The sequence below is a fragment of the Plectropomus leopardus genome, chromosome 5, assembly GCF_008729295.1.
Source record: "Plectropomus leopardus isolate mb chromosome 5, YSFRI_Pleo_2.0, whole genome shotgun sequence".
Classification (NCBI taxonomy): domain Eukaryota; kingdom Metazoa; phylum Chordata; class Actinopteri; order Perciformes; family Serranidae; genus Plectropomus; species Plectropomus leopardus.
In genome coordinates, this window is record NC_056467.1 from 35,615,623 (window position 1) to 35,639,098 (window position 23,476).

Below are 23,476 nucleotides of genomic sequence, written 5' to 3' on the forward strand. Positions count from 1 at the left end.
AATATGGCAGCCATTCAATGCGGTCTATGGCATGCCGCATATCACCAGAAAGCGGAGAATCTTGTAATTTGATTTATTGTGACCATTTCAACCACCACAGAAGGTTCTATAACCACTTATATCAGAAAAACAAACAATCACAACAAGTTGCAATATTCCAACAAAAACAGTTGTGATACACTCCCAGAGGTCCAGAAGACCAAATCCAGTAAAACATTTAGTCCAGGCACATTATTACACCAATAAATATCCAGGGAAGCCCTTAGCATAATTTCAGACCGTCCGGTAAATGTACAATATTTCTGTTGTATTTTTTGTAATAATCCTCATATGCATGCATGCAATGCTGGTCCTTGGGTGTCAAAATGGCGACTGGGATCTCCTCTTGTGATTGACATTTTGTTTGAGCCAATTTGAGCATCTATATACAATTTAGAGACTGCTAAAGCCAATGAATGCCTGCATTGAAAAAAGGGGGGTTTGGGGGTATAGAAAGCCCACCAGCTGCAACCAAGTGTGCTGATGATTGTTTCATTTAGCCATTAAAATTCTAAACATGGGGATATGCTGGTTTATGGGGATATGCTGGTTCATGGTCTCAGTAGAAAAGGGGTAATCCCCTGCGTAAAAGACAGTCAGCTGGTGCGCGCCGGTGCATTTCGTGTGTCATTGTCAGAGCACATATGTTTTAAGTTTGTTTTGGAGAGAAAAAAGAGTGAATATGGCCAAAAGTACTGCTAAAACAAAGTTTTCTCAGGACAGGAGGAGCTATTCATGGATGGAGAGGATTATCACCCTTGACAAGTGAGTATTTTATTATATTATATGTATATGTGTGTGTGTTTGCGTGTGTGTATTACTGTATATTTCGACAAAAATAAGCTTTATTTTGAATTGTGAATTGCCGTGTCGTTTTTTTTTTTTTTCTTTAACAAACGGACCTGTAGTGGAGGGGGGAGGGGCAATAGTTTGTTTTACTATTCCTATTTGTTTTTTCTGTTTGTGTCTCGACGTCTTACTGCTATTTTTGTGTTATTGTATATTTCGACAGAAATACGCGTTAGTCGCAATAATAGTTTGCTCAAACAAAAAAGAAAAAAGAAACAAAAAAAGAAACAAGAACAGCTCTCAATTTACTTTGGGTATGTCTTGGATGACGGCAGAGAACGGCTAATTGTGTGGGTGAGTTTATATAACCTATTTTATCACTCAGTTATTTCTAATGTGTCAGCTGCACATTCTGCAGCTCTTAAACTTGATGCAGCAGATTTTAATCAATCAACTTTTATTATATATTATACTTAATATATACTTATTTGTTACTGGTTATAGAAACATGCTACTCAACGGAGCTGTGAAAGGTATTTTTAGCAATTTAGAGCCAAAACTGGCACCTGCTTCAGACCATGTTAAGTTTGTCACATAAGATACCATGGCGATCTAGCCAGGTTAAAAGAGAGCTACCTTTGTGGGATCAAAAACTCTGGCTTTAGACAGAAACATTCCTTGCAAAGACACTAATCTTGCTTTGTGGTAAAGTACCTGATTTAAATGAAAATTGTGGCTTTTTTTTATTTTCCTTGCCAAAAATACATTTGGTAAAGAATTTTTATATATTTTCTCAAGAAAGAATCATCAGTATGGAAACTGAGGTATTGTACTTTAACACCTAAAAATGTCTGATGAGTCCCAGCCTTAGTAATGAGGCTGCTGTTGTTGTATACATTACAGTTGGTGAAGAACAAATGAGTGCTGTAGGCAGATGATGTCAAACCAGCCTTGGAGGAGACAACACATCTGGCTAACATGAACTGCTGTGCTCCTCGGAGACCTATTTGTCAGTGCAGGGATGGTTTAATGATATCAGGCAGAGAGCCACATACAAGTTGGCAGTGAATCGCAGGGGCAGTTTGGCAGTGAAAGGGGGGTCATCTGCCAGCCTGGAGGAGACGCAGCCACCTGCACAGTCCTCACTTCATGTGTTATGGATGACACTTTTATTTTGGAGGAAAACTTTCCCACAGTAAAACTGAGGGATACAAAACATCAGCAGGTTTATTTCTATTGCAGCCACTGCACTACCGTTAATGTTTCGACGATGTAAGCGTGATATGCAAACGATAATAGAAGCGCCCACATATGAAGGATTTCTGGGAGACGATAGCCTATAATTTCAAAGAGAAATTGTGGATTCACAACTTCCAGCTGATCCACTCAACTTTTAAGAAATATCCGATGCAATAACTTCTCTTATAGCTCCTGCTGCATCATAAGGGTGCCAGTTCCTACTGACAAGCATATAGCCATAGCATCATGTGACCTAGAAAATCAAAAAAAAAAAAAGTGTTTACATTGCAGTTTTGCCAAATATGGCTTTTTCAAATCGCCTAAAATACCACTTCATGCGAGCGGAAAAACTTTTTGCAATAAATGGGAGTTTTTCTCAAAGTGACATGTTTCCATCAGGTGACGCTTCATACTCTGGCAGGAGGGAGAGGTGGGGCCCTCGCTCACCTCCTGGGGCCCTACGCAGGTTGCATACAGAGTGTATAGGGAGGGCTGCCTCTGACTTTTTCTGCAATAGAGGATCTAATAGTTCCTCCACCACTGCTTATTTCTGAAGTACCTACGGCAAACGCTGCAGCTGAAAGGGGGGAAGCTTCTTCGGTAACAGATTGTGTTCAAGGGGCCTATGATGTCATCTGATATTGATCACAGGCCCCTGAATCTATTTAAAATAAAATTATATCATGGCAGACTTTGATAATGCCAGATATGGTATCATTCTCCATCCAAAGAATTAATATGACATTGTATTCTGGTGAAACTGGTATTTACATCCTGAGCTGAAGGTATATAATTTTCATATTGTCGACTTTTTAACCATCTGAATAAGTATATACAGTATGTGGCTTCTGCTGCCCGGCTCAGCTTGGCAGGTGCCTATTGTCCAAGACTGATGCAATATCACTTAACACTATGTTAGTATATTAATCATATGGTATTCTCCACTTAATGCAGCTCATTTATTCATCATTCAACATGATTCCCACACTGCATGAGATACACAGTATAATTAGATGGAGTAAGTGGCCCAGTGTGTGGGTTGGTGGCACATTGCCTTCCATGTGGGTTGGCTGGACCTGAGCATGTCTCATCTGCCAGTAAAAATAATGTGAAACAAGTCGAATTCGTAATATTAGTAATATGAACACTAGAGAACACAAAAAGTTCTGATTTGAAACTTCTGCTGAACTTGGGAGAAGTAGCGGCCCAAGTATAGGCTGACACGCACCAACACTAGGCAAGGTTAAACTCCCTGAAATATCTGCCAAGAAGCTGCTCTAATTGACAGCTCAAGGCGCTCACTGCTCTTTATTCCAACGACATTCGCAGATCTAATTAACAAAACCATCAGCCTGTCTTTTTCCCTGTGATTAGCTGTTTTTTTTTATCTCAAAGAGTTGGAGTCTGGCAGAGTCTGACTGCTGCTTGGCAAGGGTCACAGACTGAGAGAGCCACAACCATCAGCTCCTCCCCATGAAAAGAATAAGATTAAAAACAAAACACTCCAGGACTACTGAAGGTGAGAATGGAAGTGTGAAGACTCGTCGCTGCAGAGGAACAAAACAGCTCCGACTCCTCCATGCCCAGCACACCCTTAGCTAGAAAGGTAGGTATATAGACAACAAAAATCTAATTGTCTGTTTAAAGGCCTTATTAATAACTTTGGTTAGAGAGAGATGATTTAAATGAATATATATATATATATATATCCAAAGAGCCTTTAGAAAGATGTATAAAAATTAGCTTGACTGTTAAATAATCATTTAAAAATTGTGTCAGGTCCAAAATAAATGTTTTGTTTATATGACTGTAAAATGTCTGAGATTTGATCACCACTCTTAACAAGGCTTGTGAGCTAATAGATTAACAATGTTGGTATCAATTGGTATCTCACGGTCTTCACTGGTCAAGGGTCTGAAAGCCTCTGGGAACCCAAATCACCCAAAACTTTCTTAATATGTAATATAGGGTCTTATATGCATAAAAAAACATTAAAAAAAATCAGCAGATATAGTCTCAGTCCAAATTTGAAATATTGTCATATGAGTTTTTTCAAAGTTTTCTGAAGCTGGGTTGATTTGGCCATGGTTATCTACAGTCCATATTACGTAATATGGAAAAAGACAATTGAAAATTCAAAGTCAGCTGTCAGTTGATATTAATTTAACATGCCAATCTGAAATCCCTGAATGCTCCTTTCAATAGGGTGTGTTTACAAACACTCACTCTAAGTGCTGGAGCGCACTCTGGCACAAACTGGACTGTTGGTAAATTTGGAGTGCTGGTGGAATGTACCGTTTGGCTATCCAGAGCACCGCATTCTGCGAGTTTAAGACTTTCAGACTGTACTCAACACTTCCTGCATGTTTCACATTAAAAGTCAAGTCAAGTCAAGTCAGTTTTATTTATAGAGCCCATTATCACAAAACATGGTTTGCCTCAGAGGGCTTTACAGTGTACGACATCCCTCAAAGCTTATCACAAAAGTCACCAGTGACCTTTGTCAGTAAAGGGCTACATAACTACTTCAACATGATGTTAGAAAAAGCAAAATTACTATGTTAGTGCAACTAAAGGTAGACTTTAAAAATACATGTAAACATTTTCATGTGAATGAAATCGCACTTAGTCGAATTTCTCCAAGTTGGAAAACCACACCTACATAATGCAATTTGGAGTTGATATACTCCTTCTTGTATATGCAAATATGCACATGCTCCTTAGTCCCCGCGCTGAGCTTCGACCCACAAGTCCAACAGCTTCAATTTGTAGAAGAAAGCCAAAAGAAAACCAAAAGCAAATGAAGGGAAGGAAACAAAACAGGACGAAGCTACCAAGCAAAGTGTAGAGTGTGTAAGCAATGTACAGCGCTGAAACGTTATCCATGTTTTCACCGTTCAACATGCAACCTGTTTGCCACTTGCTAATTTGTTTGGTATGTGAGGTGAAGGTCAACCTGAAGAAGGTCCAATAGCAACTAGCTGAAAGGTGCAAATCTCCACAGACATATTTCTGTCAATAAATGGATTTTCTCCCAGTCCTTGTATACTGAGACAAGGACAGTAGTGTAATTAAATGGCCTAATGGAGCTATTACTGTAGCTCCATTAAACTGTGCTTATAAACATGCTGACTGTGACTCTTTTTTTTTAACCACAAAATATTTCCAATCAAACTCCACTGAATCTCAACAGTTCCTTCACACTTCCTTTCATAGGAAAGTGCAGTATTATACTCTTTAAGATATGTCTGTGCAGGAAATATCTTAACCCACTACGTAAAATTGGCAAAGTAGATACAATTGATTTACCATGAATTCACATTGTGAAGAAGGTGTTGAGTTTTTGACAGCAGCAAAGAGCATAACCAGGAAACCAAATGCCCACCAGCACAGGAAGAAAGGAGATTTCTTTCTCCAATACACGCCTATTACAAATAAAGACTTCTCTCTGGAGTGAATAAGGTTAATAAAGGCCCTGAGAAGTCACAGCATTATAGTAACGTTTCTCGATGGATAATAAGATGAAGAGTGTGCATGTGCATGTGTGTGACTGCACTCACCCTGCTCAGCCCCATGTGGTAGCTGCTCTTCTCCAGCTCCAACGACTCCAGCAGCTCCTCCACTGCCTGGAAACCAGCAGAACAAACAGTCAGCAGGCAGATAAACAAAAACAGCCCTGCTTTGTTCAGAGCCTTTCCTCTAAGTGATCACATGATCCAGGTGCCCAAAGGATGCTAGTTTGGTGTTATAGCTACAAACAGCATTCCCCGTTGACACCAGAAAACACAAACACACACACACACCTGCCCCCGATATGCCTCGAGAGATAAAACAAGTGAGACGGAGGAGTTTTTCAGGTCCCTCTACTGTCAGGTTTTATCCATCGAGCCGACTAAACCTTTAGAAGACAAACTGTGAACTGTTTGAATGTTGTGTTTCAAGTCAAGAGGGTTTTAAGGATTAAGAATCACAATATCTGAATACTATATGTGAAAAATGGGCTTTAAAGAGGAAAAACACTAATCTTTATTTTCCACAAAGGGCCTTTTGATGTTGCAGTAGATAACAGTCCACAATGGGAAAGTGGTGAATTTGGCTATTCTTAGATTGTAAGTCTAATAATGTTATGCTTGTAAACAATATTGCCCGTAAAAGTGAAAGCCAACCCCAGATGATACTATATTTACTATACTAGATACTATATTTGCACTTTTTTGGCACTGTGTGTGCAATTTTCTTAGATTTCTCTTGGACACCTGCTGCTTACTGTCAGGAACCTAGTCACTACCCCAACCCAACACTGTCCCCAGGAAACCTCCCGAACACAGCAAAATAACAGTTCTTGCATGAAACATTAAACTTTTGTTAGTTTGGCCTTTCATTCATAGGACAACGGCATTTTGAGGGCCTGAAAACGTAAACTTTTGAAACCCGGTTGTAAATTAAAAGCTTAACTGATTAAAGTGTCACTAATATTTTACACTCCACCCTTTTTCAAAATGAAGATTTGTTTCAAACCTCTTTAATCCTCTGACTGCTTCTGTCTCTTGTCATGTTATCCTGTCATCGTGTTCCCGAATCTCAGCAATCAACTTGGTGAGTGTGGTGATATTACTAATGCAAATAATAAACACAACTAATTACATGTTGAAATAATCCAGAATTATATTTTAAGACTCTTCATTTCCATGTCCCATTACAACATGAACACAGATCACTTCTTTTTTTTTTTTTTAAGTTTTAAAGATTTTTTTATGGGCATTTTGCCTTTATTAGATAGGAAAGTATGTCAGCATGAAAGGGGGAAGGAAGAGGGGGCGACATGCAGCAGAGCCAGAACCAAAGCTGTGGCCGCTGAGACAAGGACATCGCCCACTCTATCCACTGATCCACCTGGCACCCCTGGACATAGATCACTTCTAATCTAAGGACATAATTGACCCTCAAGATAAATTCATGGCAACCTGTCAGTGGGATTTTGACATATTTTGTGCACAGAGTACTGTAGAGCTAAAGTCTTGGAGTCTGGACAAGGAAATGATTTGTGCTGTTAAGCATGAATATGCTCAGTACATTTTACTGTTCATCAGACTTCAAGAGAAAACGCTGTCCTGATGGTGCCACTAAAGAAAAGTCAGGTGGTCACAAACATCATTAAAAGGGGACACTCCACCAGTGTGTAATGTCAGAGTCATTTAACAGAAAGCCTGCGGTACAAAATTGGGGAATGGACTCTAAAAATGTTAGCATTTAACAGACAAGCAATTCTCACAACAGATGCTATCGAGGTGCATTACCAGAAGTGAAGTGATTCAGCATTTTTGGTTTGACTCAGACTACAGATAAAAGTCAAGGTACCACTTTGGGGGCTTTTTTTGGTTTAGTTTTCTTTTTTCTCTCTCTTTCTCTCGTGAGTTCTTTGTTGATAGACCTCACTCTGACTCAGGGCTTTGGTCAGATTGACAGGCACTTGCATTTGTAGGAGTACAAAATCAGAGAGTACCGCACTCTACACAACTACTAAAAGACCTTCCTACAAAGCATGTAGACCACTGGAACTCAGCACTGAAAACCAGGAAAATAAAAATAAGACATGCTAATACATTAGGAACTTTCCATGTCAGGTTCCATGGAGGTTTGAGCCTCTTTACTCGATGAAACATGAACCTCAGCAAGTTCACTTGATTTGGGAAGAAGGCTATTAGCAACTAAACAGAACACAGCCAAAAAATTAGTGAGAAATAAGTTTTTAAAAAAAGAAGAAAAAAATTACCTGACAAAGGCAACAAAAAAGAAATGTAAAAAAATAGAGGAAAAATTCTATATATAGCCCTTGTTTTTTTTCTTTAACATACTTTTAAGTATCTAGTTAGAATGTTTATGAATTTGGGTTTTTTCCCTATTTTTTTTAATAATATCTAAAAATCTCCCTGAGCTCATTTTCAGGTCTTTTTCTTCTATACAAATTTGGCAGTTCGCAGGAAATTTCTTGCCAAGATGCTTATTGCCTTTTTTTCTATGTTTTCAAAAGAAGTCAACCCAATTTTCTCAAGTTTCAGGGGTTTAAAAGACTGTAAAAGTCATCTGAAAGCAGCACAAGAAAACAGACGTCGATCGACATCGAGCTTGTCAGCAGATGATTTCACAGTTGGTTTGGGTCAGCACGTGAAATGTGTTGACAATAAACAGATATAAACATTCATCTCATTCCAGTGTACTTATATTCATTCAGTACAGTCCTGTTCATTCATGGACAGGAGCCTGACAGAGATTTCCTCTCTGCTGTTTGCTTGGTTGGTCTGAAAAGCTCTTGGCAGGTACGCCATCTGGCTGCTAACATCATGGCTACATCATGCCGTATGAAGAAGAACTGGCAGAACTGGGTTGTCAGCAGCAGACAGACAGGGTTTTTTGTTCAGCCAATAAAGAAAAAAAAAACAAAAACAGACAGGCTTTGCAAACCAATATTCTCTTTCTGTCGCTTTCTCTTTCTGTGAAAACCAATTCTTTCATATTATTCTCCAATTATACGCCCTTCTCCGTCTCAGACTGCCTCCTTTCATCCATCTTCCTTGCTTTCTTTCTTCTCCACTGTTCGTTCCTGGCTCCCCAGAGGACGGTGTACTATTTATTTTTTCTGAGCGGGCTATCCTCTCTGAGCTCATCCTAAAGGAATCTTGTAAGCCACTTTACTCCCAGTGTGTTATGGTGTGGTAAGCTTGATTTCACTGATCTGCTTAATTAATCCAGTTAAATCTCCTCTGTTGACAGTAAAGCTATTCATTTCAATGTTCTTTTCCTACTCCAAATTTAAATGACACACACAAATCAGCAGGCATTCAGCCAATCGGAATTTAGATTTATAAATATAAGACTTTCAGGTACAGGCCTTAATGTAGAGATGTTTCTGCTCCAGCAGCCTCACCTCCCACTCATAAAGGCTAATCACGCCTTTGTGCAAAGCTCCGATATACTGCCTGAACAGAATGTAGAGAAGACATTAATCATATGCTTGGGGATGTTCCTAAACTGTTCTGCCTCCTATACAAAAGGAATGGAAAGATAATGAGACAAGGAAAAACAGTGAAAAGAGACAAGGGAATGGGAGGGGAGGAAGAGAGAGGAGGAAAGAAAGAGCTCTTCCCACTGCCGGTAATTAATCAGTACAGTAGCCGTATGCTGCCAGCCTGCGCAATCATAATTAATTACACACAAGAGCGCTCTTGGAACAGGAAGAGGACAGCGGAGAGAGGAGAGCGGGAGGAGAGGAAGAATAAAGGGATTCTGTTCACACCGGGAGATTAGAATGTGGAGGGCAGAGAGAAAAAGACTGAGTCTCCAGGCTTTATTAGTTTCAACATTCTTCCCAAATTTGGGGTGAGCCAAACCCTCATGACATCATCAGGGTTGTTTTTATCATTGTAGGACAAATTTTCGCCAGCAACACAGAAGACACTCTGTCTTACAGGCTGGGAAGTATCAGTAGCTGGCGTAGTATCAGTAGCCTGAGAGAGTGCCTCTCAAAATCTGACCATTTTTCATGAAAAATAACAGACTATTGCAAGTACACACTGTTGCTGCTGAGTTTTGATGCCTTCGGTTGCTGTTTTTAAGTAAGGCAGTTTTATTTTGACATCAATAGGCAAAAAACCCATGATAAACTTTAAGCATATTATATTTTAAGCAGTCTGAGAGAAAACTAGACTCCTGCACCTCCTCCTGGCTCTGTTTCAGGCTTTAGAAAATCTAATAACAGGAGACTTTGGCCAATCAGAGCTCATATCAGAGAGAGAGCGTTGCTTTTCGCTGTTCTGCAGATGCACACACATAACTTTTATGAAAGCCTGATTCACACTGCAGAGAAAGTTGCTATTGCAGCATTGGCATGCTTATGTTGTTTAACTTCATTGTAAATGCTTAACGTGTATATGTTTTACCTCAGTGTTGTGTGTCTTCAATTATTGTACATGTATTCTTTTTATTATTCAGGGATGCCTTTTAGCATAAAGCAGAGGAACTGGTGCATTTGCATTTGTCTGAATATGGATAAATGTGCACTATCCCTTCTCAAATAAAACAGAAATAAAATGAAATGAAATGAAATTATCAAGTGCCTTCACAGCAAGGTAAGCCAAAAAGAGAGACGAAAGAAACAGTCTGACAAAAAACTAAATAACACGTAAATACTGACTAAGTGTTTCAGGAATACAGAGAAAATGTTGCCAATAGTTAAGTCTTCTGCTAAATAGAGCCAAATGCTCATAACAAAAGCTTCAAGTTCAGGTTTATGTGGCTGAACTTAGCTAGGGCCTCAAATCAGGGTTTCCTCTGCCTCCCTCTCTACCGATACAGTCTTGTGCTGCCTTCAGATGCCTTTTACAATCTTTTAAACCTGTGAAATCTGAAAAGATTGGTTTGATTTCTTTTTAAAAAAGGAAAAAAGGCTGTGAGCAAGTTGGTGTCCCCCAAATCACAAAAGATATATAAAAGTTGACAAGAAAATGACCTGTAAATTAGTTCAGGAGAGATTTTTAGATATTACAATACAAAGAAATGGGGAACATCCGAAACACATCTTTTTTTTGCCCCTTTTCAGGTAGTTTTCTTGTGATTTTTTTTCACAAATTTCTTGCTAATTTTTTTCATCTTTTCCTGTTACATTGCTCATTGCCTTCCTACAATGTTTTAAAAAGAAATCAAGTGAATTTGTTAATGATGCTCTGGCTGACATGCTTCTTCACATACAGTGTGGTTTGTGTTGATTCAGTGTGGTTTGTGTTGATTCTATCCCACATACACAGTCCTGCTGCCAGAAATACGCACTATAGCCAAATGTGGATTAATCCGCAGCTAAAAATAGTCCCTGGCAAACACACTATTTTATCTTGTCTGAGTAACATCTGATAAAAGCTACAGTGACAAGCTGTTTTAGAAAATCAATGAGCATTTAAAAATTGACAATATATATATTTGTATGGTTCCTACTGAGGATATATGTCTTCAATAGGAATCCGTGGGTTTTGGGCTGAGAGCCACATGCAAGGTTGATAGACAGACTAGTACATTGTTAGTTTAAGTTTTTTCATTGATTGCTGACAAAAAAAGAAAAATGTTCTATAAAAATCCTTAGCTATGACAACTATCCAAATCAGCTGTGTGTAATGCTGTTTTACCACATTCCTTTCCATCATATCAGCAGTCATCATCCATACACACACAATAACACTCCAAAGTATCAGTCTAACCCTGCCAAACACTCACCCTCTTCTCATCTGTGACAATGTAGTGGCGGCCATGCTTCTTGGTCAGATGTGGTGCTAGGACATCAAAACGCCGGCGGAACTCAGAGAACACCATGTGGTCTGGGTATCCTGGAGGCAGGGAGGGAGCACACAGAGGGCAAGCACAAAAACACCCAGCACCAAGGTTAGAGGAGCGTCTGCAGCAAGTGGAGAGCCAACAATTTGTCAGCGGTCAACTGTTATTTTCCTTTTGACGGTAACAGCAATGGCTGTTTAAGGTTAAGTTTGAGGAAAACTGGACCATTTCATGTGAAAGCTATAAGCCATATAAATCCGTACAGCTAAGATCAAGTTTGATAGTCTCCATGAGAATATTGTAGTCATGGACAACTTTCCCTACCCCTTCAAAACTTGGGACACTAACTTTTACATCACATGACTAAACTAGAGGGCTAGTACTTTGAATTAGCATTGTACATTCATACATTTTAAGATTCATAATGGCCAAAATGAAATAAGCAGAGGTCTAAATATTCAGACTTTCCCTAATGCATAGTGAGTCATTAAACTTAAAACAAAAAACAAAACATAAAAGAAAACATAAAACAAAAAAATGATTTAAGGGTGTCCACAAATTAATCCAACACCATGAAATACAACAAGTATTTCATATCAAATGGTCAAACATAAAAGAATTTAAACAAATTAAATAAGGCCATAAATTGGAGTAATAGATGGGACTTGTGAGATCTTGTTGCAGGATAAGAAAGATCAGAAACACAAGCCATCTGCATCATTTGGGTAAGCAAATAATTAGCATTAGTTGAGGTGAGAGGAAGGGGAGGAGTGGGTAATTTTCTCAAATCTGTTTTGGGGAAGCATTGGTTTGACTTCTGAATTTTAGAATCTTAGACTTCTTTCGCGCTGCCTGTAATAGGGGGTAAGCAAAAGAACAAACAAAAAATAACTGTTTCTGCATGACTGTTTTAGCTGGCATTGTCTAAAGATGGAAAACAATACTTCACTGTTCAACTGTAGGAGAACAAAGTGCATTCAGTTCTTGATGGTGGACTTTCTGAATTAAATGAGACATATAGCCAGGTGTCATCAGTGTAACAATTGTTGAACACTAGTCTTGGGCGGCACATAATACCTACCTAAAATTTCACTGGTACGTATTTGACAGTATAAATGTGCGGCACTCATAAAACACACTTCATTCAAACTTGACAGAACTCAAAACTCACCTCTTGCTAGTAATCTAGTAAGTAAGTCCACTTTTCCAACAATTATCAGCTCTGGTTTGGCAGAAATAATTTCGTAATTCACCAAGTTAGATGTTAAAAACATGCTGTTGTTCCCCACAGTCTCTCTCTGCCTGCTGGCCACCAGCTGTCCTGTAACTTTTCCCCCCACTATTAGGTGTCACAGTGTCAGCTGCCTGTTCCACCAGTAGAGAGTAGAGTCTTAGAGTAGAGTGGACTCCCTGCAAAGGTTCACATCTTTTAAACTGTATAACTGCATAGTTTGTAACAAAGGTCCCATGTCATATAACCCTGATGACATCACCATGAAATCATTATTTTCTCAGACTTCATTTAAAATTTAATGTAAAATAAATTATAGAGAGAAAATAGCTGCCAAGGTTTCAGCAAGTGCTCTTACCTTGCCTGTAGATGCGTAGTGCATCTAGCAGCTTGGATCCTCGGAGTTGAGCTCTCAGGAGGCCCACGTCCAAAGTCATAAGGCCTGAGTCGGGGCTCTCTCCATGCGTCACTCGGGGCTCACCTCCACCACCCACTGCCTCTGCTTTGGGCAGCAGGCAGTGGACGAAGTGAACCCTGGAACGACGCACCATATCAATCAGAGCATCCTAAAAACAGAAAGGAGGTAACTCAGACATCTTAAAAGAAAAATACACTGTGCAGCCATGTTCATGTTCCTTCTCGTAGTTTAATCGCAGATTCTCCTTGCAGTGCGGCAGTCTGTTCAAGACTGCTAACCAGTCATCTACATGCAACCCACAGTAGCTGAGTGAAGGCTCTGCACACCCACACAGGTGTTGTCAATTACTCTGGCTGTTTAGACCTCTAGTCAGGTTTAAGTCTGGTGGAGCTATGCCGGAAATTATTTAATCACCAAGCTCCATGTGCTTGCAAAAAATATAAAAGGGTAAGTTGTCCTTCCTTTACTATAGGTATAGCAAAACCAACAGAATAGTAAAGAAAATGCAGTTTTTTTACTCTCACACTGTTGTGAGAGGAGATTCATCTCATCGTTGTGAGAGGAGAAAACCCCTGTGTGTGTGGACTATGGGTGTGCAAAGGCTTTAAAAATGCAATTAAGATGTCCTTAGTAGAATACAAATCAAATGCCTATACTCAATTTATAAACTTAAATATCCTATTATACATACAGCATATTGTTACCTTTACGAAGCAATGACACTGTATGTTTTGACCTTTTTTTGGATAAGAGTTAGGGAAGCATCAGTTCAAGGTTTTCTCTCCCAACACTGATTCCAGCATCAAAGTCTGGGGTACTGGCTGATATGAGAACAAATCTGAATCATTTAAATATTCTTTGGCACAGACGGAGACACTTTTGGATTGTGGAAATCTGAACCCTGAGGGCCAACTTTAATATTACACACACTCATATCACTCTGTGTAGAATATGCGCTTTTCAAAATAAAGCTTTTAAAAATTATTAAACATTAATATCATTTTATACATTTATTGAGTTTTTTTAACGAGGATCGGTCATAAATATCAAATATTCATCAATTTTCCAAAATTTAACCCTCTAAATACCAGGGTTTTGTCACAATGCCACTATGTTTCACAAAAAATTAATCATTTTCATTATACTACATGCTAAGTAAATTATTACTTTTTGATTATTAGCCTGGGATGTCAATGATTAGCAGCAACAGTGATTTTTAACAATTAATAATTTTTGTGCAGTGGTCACACTCACACTCATACCACTCTGCACACAAAATACACTTTTAAAAATTGATAAAAAAAAATATTACATTAGTATGTAAAAGAAAAGTATTAGCTTTTCTACTTTAATTGAGTTTATTCTTTTTAACCAGCATCGGTCCTTAACATAAGTATCAATGATTCATTAATTTTCTGAATTTTAACCCTTTAAATGCCAGGTTTTTGTCAAGATGCCACTATGTTTTTTAGATGAAGAAAAAAAGATGAAAAAATAATTATTTTTAAAATACATCATGCAAAGTAGATTTTTTTTCTTTTTCTTTTCTGGGATTATCCCGGCCCTGGATATGTCAGTGATTTACAGCAACATTGATTGTGACAGTGCACCAAATGGAAATGGCATGTATTTTCTCCAAATGCCAAATATGGTAAAAATTATGTCTTTAGGTGGAAAATAACAAAAATGACAAATTCAGAGGCAAAAGCCCAGAATGACACCAAGAAATAATACAATGCATGTTTTTATGCTTTGCTGGCTGTGGGATAAAAAAATGCAGTCTGAATGGGTTTCAATGGAGCATTCTTTGCACTTAACAGTATGAACGTAACAATTTTGCTTACACGGTGTATTTTAGACTTTCTGTAGGAGCTGAGCTGGAAATTCCAAGATTTAACAAAAAGACACAATCTTGCCAAAATGTATGCCATATGCATGAATACAGCCAAAATTATCAAAAAATGAAGAATGACCTAGTTTGTTTTCCAAAACATCACCACTAAGCTAAGAAATTTGGGGACTGGTGCAATTGGATGATGTCCCGATGATGGCCTCTAATTTGTAAAAATGTAAGAGGATAGATGTCAGAAAAACCCAAGTCAAATCCAAGTAAGTTTCATCCCTCTTAACACTGGGATTTATACTAACTGACTCTGAAATAATTTTGCCATTTAACACTGAAATTGAAATATAACAAAAATAAGTGTTCACAGTAAATTACTTAAACAATGATAAAGCATATTTTGTAATTGGTTTTCACTGCTTCCCCCAAAAAGCTGAACAAAAAGGCTTTTTTAGGACCGAAATACGAGTCTGTCCCCTGTCTCCTCCACTCACCACTTGCAGTTTGACCTGGATACACAGACTCTTCTTCTTGACGGCAGCCACTCCTGTGGTGAAGGTTTTCCTCATGCTGGTGGCTCTTCGCAGGGCCAGCTGGGAGCTGCCCTCCAGACCGGCGATGGAGCCCGACAACACTGTGGCCCCGCTGGCCCGGCCCATGAACAACCCACTGATGTTCTTCCTGCGGTGGCAGAAGGATGAATTGCATTTGTAAGAATGTACACGATTAACAGGACACATATTGAAACATATATTATTGAAACAACAATGTACAGGCAACTAATCTGACTGCTTTAGTGGCATATGGAGCAGTGTGCTGGTGGGATGCTCCCTGCAACACTTCAGACTCTACACTCTCAGACCGTCGATGCTGGAGGTCTAAATTTGATTTGGATTACTTGCTATTTGCAAGTACACATCATGTATTTATTAAGCAAAAGGTTAATTCTAAATTTGTAAAGGAATAGTTAAAAAAAAATAATATAATAACTGTACAAACAATTTTAAGCAATAACGACTGCAAGCACCATTGTTGCAGTCCAGACAATTTTTTGGGCAAAGACATGTTAAAATGAAGAACAACAGAAAGCATAAACAGCAGAAGGGAGGTGCTTTCTCTGGAGCTGCACCCACTGACCATTTAATACAACTCTCCCCTCTCAAGCTCTGGTCACTGATACATGTCCCTACCTGACGGGTGCGGACTGCACAGCCATCGGCCATAATTTGAGCCAAGTTACAGCAATAACTTCAATTTATGAAACGTGTTATTGTTGCCAAATAATCAGCAAAAAAAGATAAATTGGATGATGTGTAATCATTTATTCATTTATTTTTAAATTATTTTGCGGGGTGTTTTGCTTTTACTGATAGGACAGGTTAGGCGTGAAAGGGGGAGAGAGGGGGGTGACATGCAGCAAAGGGCTGTAGGTCGTGCCCCCCAGCCGCTACAGCAAGGACATAGCCTTTTTACATCCTACATTGGAAAATTATTCTTTAAAAAGCTAGGGAAAAATGTCCAAAAAACTATATTTGTTATCATCTTTATTTTTCTAGGTCACAACAAAATTTATTTACTCTAGCTAGTCAGTTTGTGTGACTGACACCACTTTTTGATTTTGCTTCTCATTAAGGAAGCATTGATATTACAGACAGAATGGTACACTTTTGAAAAACACAGTCGGACACATGGATGTACAGCATATAAACCCCACAGCTTAGATCACTGATCCCCACAGACTCAGCTCCAATAAACTGGATGTTGCACATGTGTGTTTGCTGTGAGTGGTCATACTTCTGGGAGTCCTGCAGCAGCGTGGCAGCGTTCTGGGCGGCAGGGTTGTGCTTGGCGTGGCTGAGCCAGCCCTGAGCATTGTACTCCACCCAGTCCGTCCCGTGGCTGTGGCCAAGCAGGAAGAGGTGGGGCTTCTCTCCTCGCAGTAGCAGGCTGGATTCTGCAACACATGATGTCAGGATTAATATCTGTGCTGTCTGTGGGTCCTGCAACCTCCAGAAACCTGTTGTCGATTGCTTTAATAGGCAGTGATACATTTGAGTGCTCACCTTTGTTTTCTCCCTGTGCAGAGCCGTAGTAACTGAAGAGTCTCTCAAGCATTGTTTCCTCTGAACCTCCGGGCTGAACAGCCTCCTCCTCCATCAGCCAAAGGAGGCCTCGAGCCTCATCCGTCCTGGCCAGAGTGCGCACCTAAGATGATACCAACACAAAGAAATGTCCACTTTTTTTTTCTTCTTTCTTTTTCCTTGATTCAAAAAAATCCGGAGGTCAAGGCAGAGAAATCTTTTTCCTAACTTTAGATCATAAAGCAATGTGCAGGTACAAAGTAAATGTAACACATGAAAAAAGTGTAATACACCAATATGAGTTTTACTCAAACAACAAGAACAAATATTAGAACAATTACTACAAGTCAACATTATGTTCAAGGGCATAGCACCAAATTCTGGGCCTTTTGCATAAGCAGTCTGTGGGACCCAGATCCTTCCCATCAATATCCATGTTTATCTCACACGCCTTTTAAAATTGTTTTTTTTTTTTTCACATCAGTCTCCACAAAAGTCAATTTGCTTTTTTCCCTTTTTTTTTTTGTTGCTTTAGTTCCTTTAGTTCCTTTTTTGGATTTTCCTTTCTTGAGGAAAAACGTGACAGGGTGTGTTGGTGTTCCTGCAGTATAAGCAGTCAGTCATTTGGCTTTAGCTGCATTTGGGACAAATCCACAGACTGTATATAAAGATGGACAACATTACAGCTCCCCCAAAGTGTAGCTTTTGAATATGGACCACCCCCTGGTGTCTGTCTGTATGTTCTAAAATCCTAGAAACACCTTAAAATCCCATAAACATTGTAAAATCCAAGAAACGTCTTTACATCCAAGAAATATCATAAAATCCTCAAAACTAGAAACTGAAATCCCAGAAATGTCCTCAAATCCTAGAAACATGTACTGGGCCAGGGGTCGCCCGATATTAGTTATTCATGGCTGATGCCAATACAGATTACTTGTAGTTAATGAGACTGATAACAATTTTTGGAACCGATATGCATTCACAATAAAAATGAAAATCTGTCATGCTTAATCAAAACTGAAACTTTCATCATCATATACAGCAAGTTCCCAGGAACTTCTTTTATAAAGTCAAGTGAAAAATTAAATTAAAATGAATAAATAAAAATAATTCCTTGAGGTTTTACAAAGTTAAAGTTCCTCCCATGCTGACACTTTCTTTGCACTTTTTAATTCATTAATTTTATTGGCAATCATTAAAATAAAACTTATAAACAGATAATAAGTTAATTGCTAAATATGGGCCCCAATAATCGGCCAGGCCAATAATCTGTTGACCCCTACCTCTGTCATTTTGCAAAACTGGCCCTCAAGCAAAGTAGTTTGAGTATCCAGGTGTTATAATGTTGCTTTTAAAACATCACTCCTCATTTCACATTACACACTGTAATGTTGTCAAACTAGACAAGAGACATGCTCGTCTTCTTGTGCTGATGCAGCACCGGGCATCTTCCACTCGGACACATTAGGCAAACCAACTGATGTCATGACCAGCAGTCATTTTTGTTGCCTGGCGCCCCAGAGCTCTCAGGTTCATTATAAGGCTGATACTGTGTAGTCTAATCCCTGGATAATAAACACGGAGGTCTTTTGCGTTTGAGAGACCACCTCCAGCCAAATCTTTAATATTCCACTGTACACACAGGACAGCGATTCCTGGGAATGACCTCATGGCTACAGCTGGAGACAGCAGTTGTAGTAGCTGCTGTTTCTATGGAGAAGAAAGCAGCAAGTTCACAACACTCCACTGCACTTGTGAACAAATTACAAGCAAAGTGTCTTCAATAGGATTTTAAGGCTGGTCTTTGGATGTTTGTTAGCACTCTGCACCCCAGAAAGCTGCCATTTTCTTACGTCTTTCTGTGCCGCTGACCTTGTTTTCTAACACACGTTTATCTTTTGTACTGATAATTCAACCTGCAGAATTTTAACGAGCACTTCAGCCTTGGAAGTGCATCATCAGTCTCTTCACATCCTCTGTGCAGAAAACGAAGAGGTCTTTTACCTCCAGCATCCTGGACGACAGCAATAACTCCTCTGACTTCACTCATCATCATGTTGTCCTGAATGTCACTCTATCTACTGTCTGAGCTCATTCAGATGTCCTTTTCAGAATTTAGTATTACTTTACTATTACCCAAAAGCTAACTTCTTGATAGATTTTAGCCTCTGTCCATGTTGAATGTAGCAAAGGATGCTTGAATGAAATGCGATACAATTCAAACGGGCAGTTTTAACCCTTTGAAACCTGAGAAAATTTGTTGATCACTTTAAAAACACGGAAAGAAGGCTATGAGCAATAAAAAGAAGAAATCGATCCACAAATAAGCAAGAAATTGGTGAAAAGTACGAAAAAAAGATCTGAAAATAAACAACAAAAAAGGAATTTAAAAAAATCAAAAAGGAAATCATCTGGGGAAATTGATTTTTTTTAAAAATTTAAATTAATACATACATTAAAAAATAAATAACAATAATTTTTTAAAAATTGGAGGATATCAAATATGCAACGGTGATAATTATAAATATATTGTTTTCCCTTGCCTTTTTTTCTTCCCTTGACATTTTTCATTAGCTTTTTAAAAATAATTTTCTGAATCTTCTCCTTTCTTGCAATTTCAGAAACATTTCTTACAAGCTGAATGCCCTGCCTTGTTGTTTTCTCTTTTCCTTCATCTGTTTTCAGTTTGTTTTCAGCTAAATTACTCAACCAGGTATTGTTCGAAAGGTGGGTTTAGGTTTTCCCAGCATATCTGGGCTCAAGATACCAGAGTTAGGCTCTGGCCATGAGTTTAGGGACTGCTTCTGTAAAAGTATGATATCTTTGAAACTTAAAGAAGTATTTTATCGGTATAGAGAAGGCCCTAGCATAAAACTAGTCTGTCTCTGCATTAGAAATACACAAATACTTTTGAAAGCGGTGCTTTCGAAACTCTGTTTTTTATCTCTGTTTTGAAAGCGGTGTTTTCAAAACAGAGATAAAGGACACTTTTGCTCATGAGGTGGAAAACATACAACTACCAGACTGCATCATGCCAGACTTAAGGGCCACCCACACCAAGCACTTTAACTATAACCATAACTATAACCATAACTATAACTATGTGAGCATTCACATTTTAAACAGCAGCGCAGAGCACACGCTACGCACTCCACAAAAATGGATGTTGATGAACTGCTGCTGCTGTATGCTGCAAGGAGGCAGAGTTTCATTTATCCTTTGGTATGAGTCAACATCAGTTTGCTAACATTGTGGCGATGGTAAAAGAGGACATCAGTAAAGACGAAACCAACATCAGAAACCCATCAGTGCCAGACAGCGTTTGGCTGCATGTCTCAGGGAAAAATGACTTTTTTGTCTCATCTGCAGCCCAATAATAGGTAACAAAGCTGTTAACAGCTGTGATTGAGTGATTACACTATGTTAAAGGTTGTTCCTAAATCCTCAATGAAAAAGGAGAAGCTGCAGTTCAGAAATCAATACTGTAAGCACTCCTGAAACATTACTATTTTGATAGTGTTGAAAAAAATGTTCCCGAAATGTCCTGATAACACCCAAACTGAACACTTTAAATTCAGAGGATTTGGATCTAAATTAAAAATGTGTTCTGTAGCCTATAAATCATCATATTAAGGTGATGTTCAGTACCACCATCTACTGGTCAGAATCTGCTACAGTCTGGGAAACAAATTAACTACAATGACTAAATTCAATAAAAGTAAAAAGATAAAAATAAAAACAAAAAGAAAATAAACAGAAAATAGTCCACAGCTTCATACATCTTTTTCAACATAGAAACAGACATTTTGTGACATTTAGGACATTTTGTGGAACAAATTAGATGTTAGAATGTTATGTGACATCTGAATAAGACAGATTCTGATTGGCTGTTAGTATTTCTAATGTAAAACCACTACCACTTTCATTGTCGTTATAGTTGAAGGGTGGACTCTGCCATCCACCTGAGTTGAAACGATTTTTAAAACTATCTTTGTATAGTTAGAGTTATGGTCATAGTCATGGTTATGGTCATAGTTATAGTTATGGGCGGCCCTTAATAACTGCTCCTGGTAGATATACATAATGTGGACTGGTTAGTGTGAAACAACGGCGTCCAGTGATCTTGTGTAACAGTTAAACGGTAAGCTAAAACATGTTTCTGAAAACATTTGAGGTGAGAAATATGCAACTCAGTCACAGACTCTCGGTTTATATTTGATCAGTGCTGCTTAGTTTTACCATTTGATCTGTTACAGCTAAACAAGGCCCTTAAAACACGATTCTGACAACATTTTAGTGGAGAAATAAGCAGCGCAGTAACATTATCTTCCGATCCAAGTTTTTTGAGAGAGAGGGGAGGGTTACTGATTGAGCTCTACAGTCTTTGTGCCCGTGGTCAAGAAACAGCCCAAAATCCGGCAAAACTCCACTGAATAATGTATCAGGGAAGAATTTAGTGATTTGGGGGCTTGGTGCCCAGGCTGAACTGCCTTGCTTTGATTTCACCCATTCTCTAACTGGGAATGATGGTGGGCTGTTGGCAGCTGTAGAAGTTATGCTGTTCTCTAAACCCTCAATGTAACTAATATAGACTAGTGCAGGTGATGGAGAACTGGAGGGAATTTGTTTTGAAGTAATATGTAATATGTATATATAAACCTGGAGCGACATTACGTTCCCTTCAGACGCCTTTCACAGATATTTAAAACTTTTTAACCCTGAGTCAGTTGGTACAATGTCTTTCAAAAACATGCATAATGAGCAACGTGGTAATAGATGTTTAACAAATGAGTAGATTTAGGATATTATTTTTCAAAAGCTAGGAGAAAAAAAAGCATTGGAAAAACTATATTTATAACTAAAATAATTATATATTTAATATTATGTTACAAAGTTATGAAAAAAACTATTTTTAAGCACTTCTCCCAGGTCATTTCTGTGTTGCTGTTACTCAGGTTGCCATACTCAGGTCTGATTATTTGGCAGCTTTATAATGTGTTTTAGGTCCCCCTGGTCCCGGAGTTAATAGGCATGTATATGTGGTATACATGTCAACCAGACTGTTAATATACAGGTTTTTCAGTCTTATTCAATAGGATCAATATTCTGCTCCTTTATTCCAATAAGCAACAACTGTTTTAAACTGCTGGTTTCAAGATGAGCCAGCTATCTAAGGTTTCATTCCGTTTCAGACTATTTGTATAGTGGCTGGCTCCTGTTCTGCTGACGGGATTCTTAAATTTCTGTGCTTGGCAGAGACAAGTGTCTCTAAATAAGGAGGTGGAACCTCTGCAAATAGCCCCCCTTTGATGAAAAGAGAATGTAAACTGACTCTCAAGGCATTCCTGAATCAAAGAAGAGATACTGTATTGTGCTACTGAAACCTAATTAGCAATGAGGTGCACTGTGGATCCTTCATAGAGATAAATGCACTTGCTTTCAGTTTACCACAAATCACAAGCCAAAGATTTGTCTTTGGTGCCTGTGTCGTTTATTATAAAATAAAGTGTTTAAGTGGTAAGCAAATAAACAACTCAAGTCCACAGGGCACAAGATCCAAACTTACCTGTTATATTACTTTTTTTTTTTTTATAGCCATTGAGCTCTTTAACACAAACAGTTTGTAATCGTTTGTGTTACTGTTTGGTAGCACGTAGTGAATATTCTGTTTTTCAGGTTTTATTGTTGTGTGCTAACTGGCTAACTTGCATCTTGAATCCATGCTGTGGCCTTCCAGGGCCGTATTCACAAAGCTTCCAAGTGCCTTAAGTTGCTCCTGGTGACAAATTTCTGAGAAAATTGTTAGAATGACAACATTCGAAGAATTTTCCTGGGTCCTGGTACAGATTAGGGACTGGAAAATATATATAATATAATAAACTAATTAGATTAGAATTAGTATATTATAATTACATATACATTTACATATAATTATAATTGTAATTATAATTATATATTGCTATGGCAACGGAAGTGCATGTAGATGCAGCAGGCGTAGCTCCACAAATCCTTGCTACTTTTTTGCTATATTTTTCTATTTCCTCGATACCATGGCCCCCTCTGCTGAGGCACGACTTTTCTACGATTGCGTGGCACTTGCGTGGCCATCTCATGGCTGGCCTGACTTGAACCAGGAGCTGTTCCTCTACAAGCCTTCTTCTGTCTAATGTCTGATGCAGGAGAGTGAAGTGAAAGAGATGTGATTTTGGCTCACTCAGCAGAGGGGGATCAGGGACTGCTCTGCGCACGTTCACCTAACAATCGGATCAAGCTGTTGCTCTGGTATGGTAAATGGAGTGTACTTGTATAGCGTTTTTCTAGTCTTTTCGACTTCTCAAAGCGCTTTCACAGTGTGCGGTGTCACATTCACCCATTCATACACACATTTACACAGTGGTGGCAGAGAGACCGTACAAGGTGCCACCTAGGTAGTAATCATAGTAATTCATACCCATGCAGCAGCCGCAACCGCCCCGGATGGGCAGACATTGTTGGGAGCCATAAGGACTCTGACG

General features: G+C 38.8%; 1 protein-coding gene across 1 annotated transcript in view; it reads right to left on the reverse strand.

Moving 5' to 3' along the window:
- LOC121943023 (unconventional myosin-XVIIIa-like) overlaps positions 1 to 23,476 on the reverse strand; it is a 162,213-nt gene that overhangs the window by 97,197 nt on the left and 41,540 nt on the right. Inside the window, 6 exon segments of the mRNA XM_042486381.1 lie at positions 5,628 to 5,693; positions 11,329 to 11,438; positions 12,975 to 13,182; positions 15,372 to 15,558; positions 16,672 to 16,831; positions 16,941 to 17,082. Of these exon segments, the coding sequence (XP_042342315.1) occupies positions 5,628 to 5,693; positions 11,329 to 11,438; positions 12,975 to 13,182; positions 15,372 to 15,558; positions 16,672 to 16,831; positions 16,941 to 17,082 (873 nt within the window).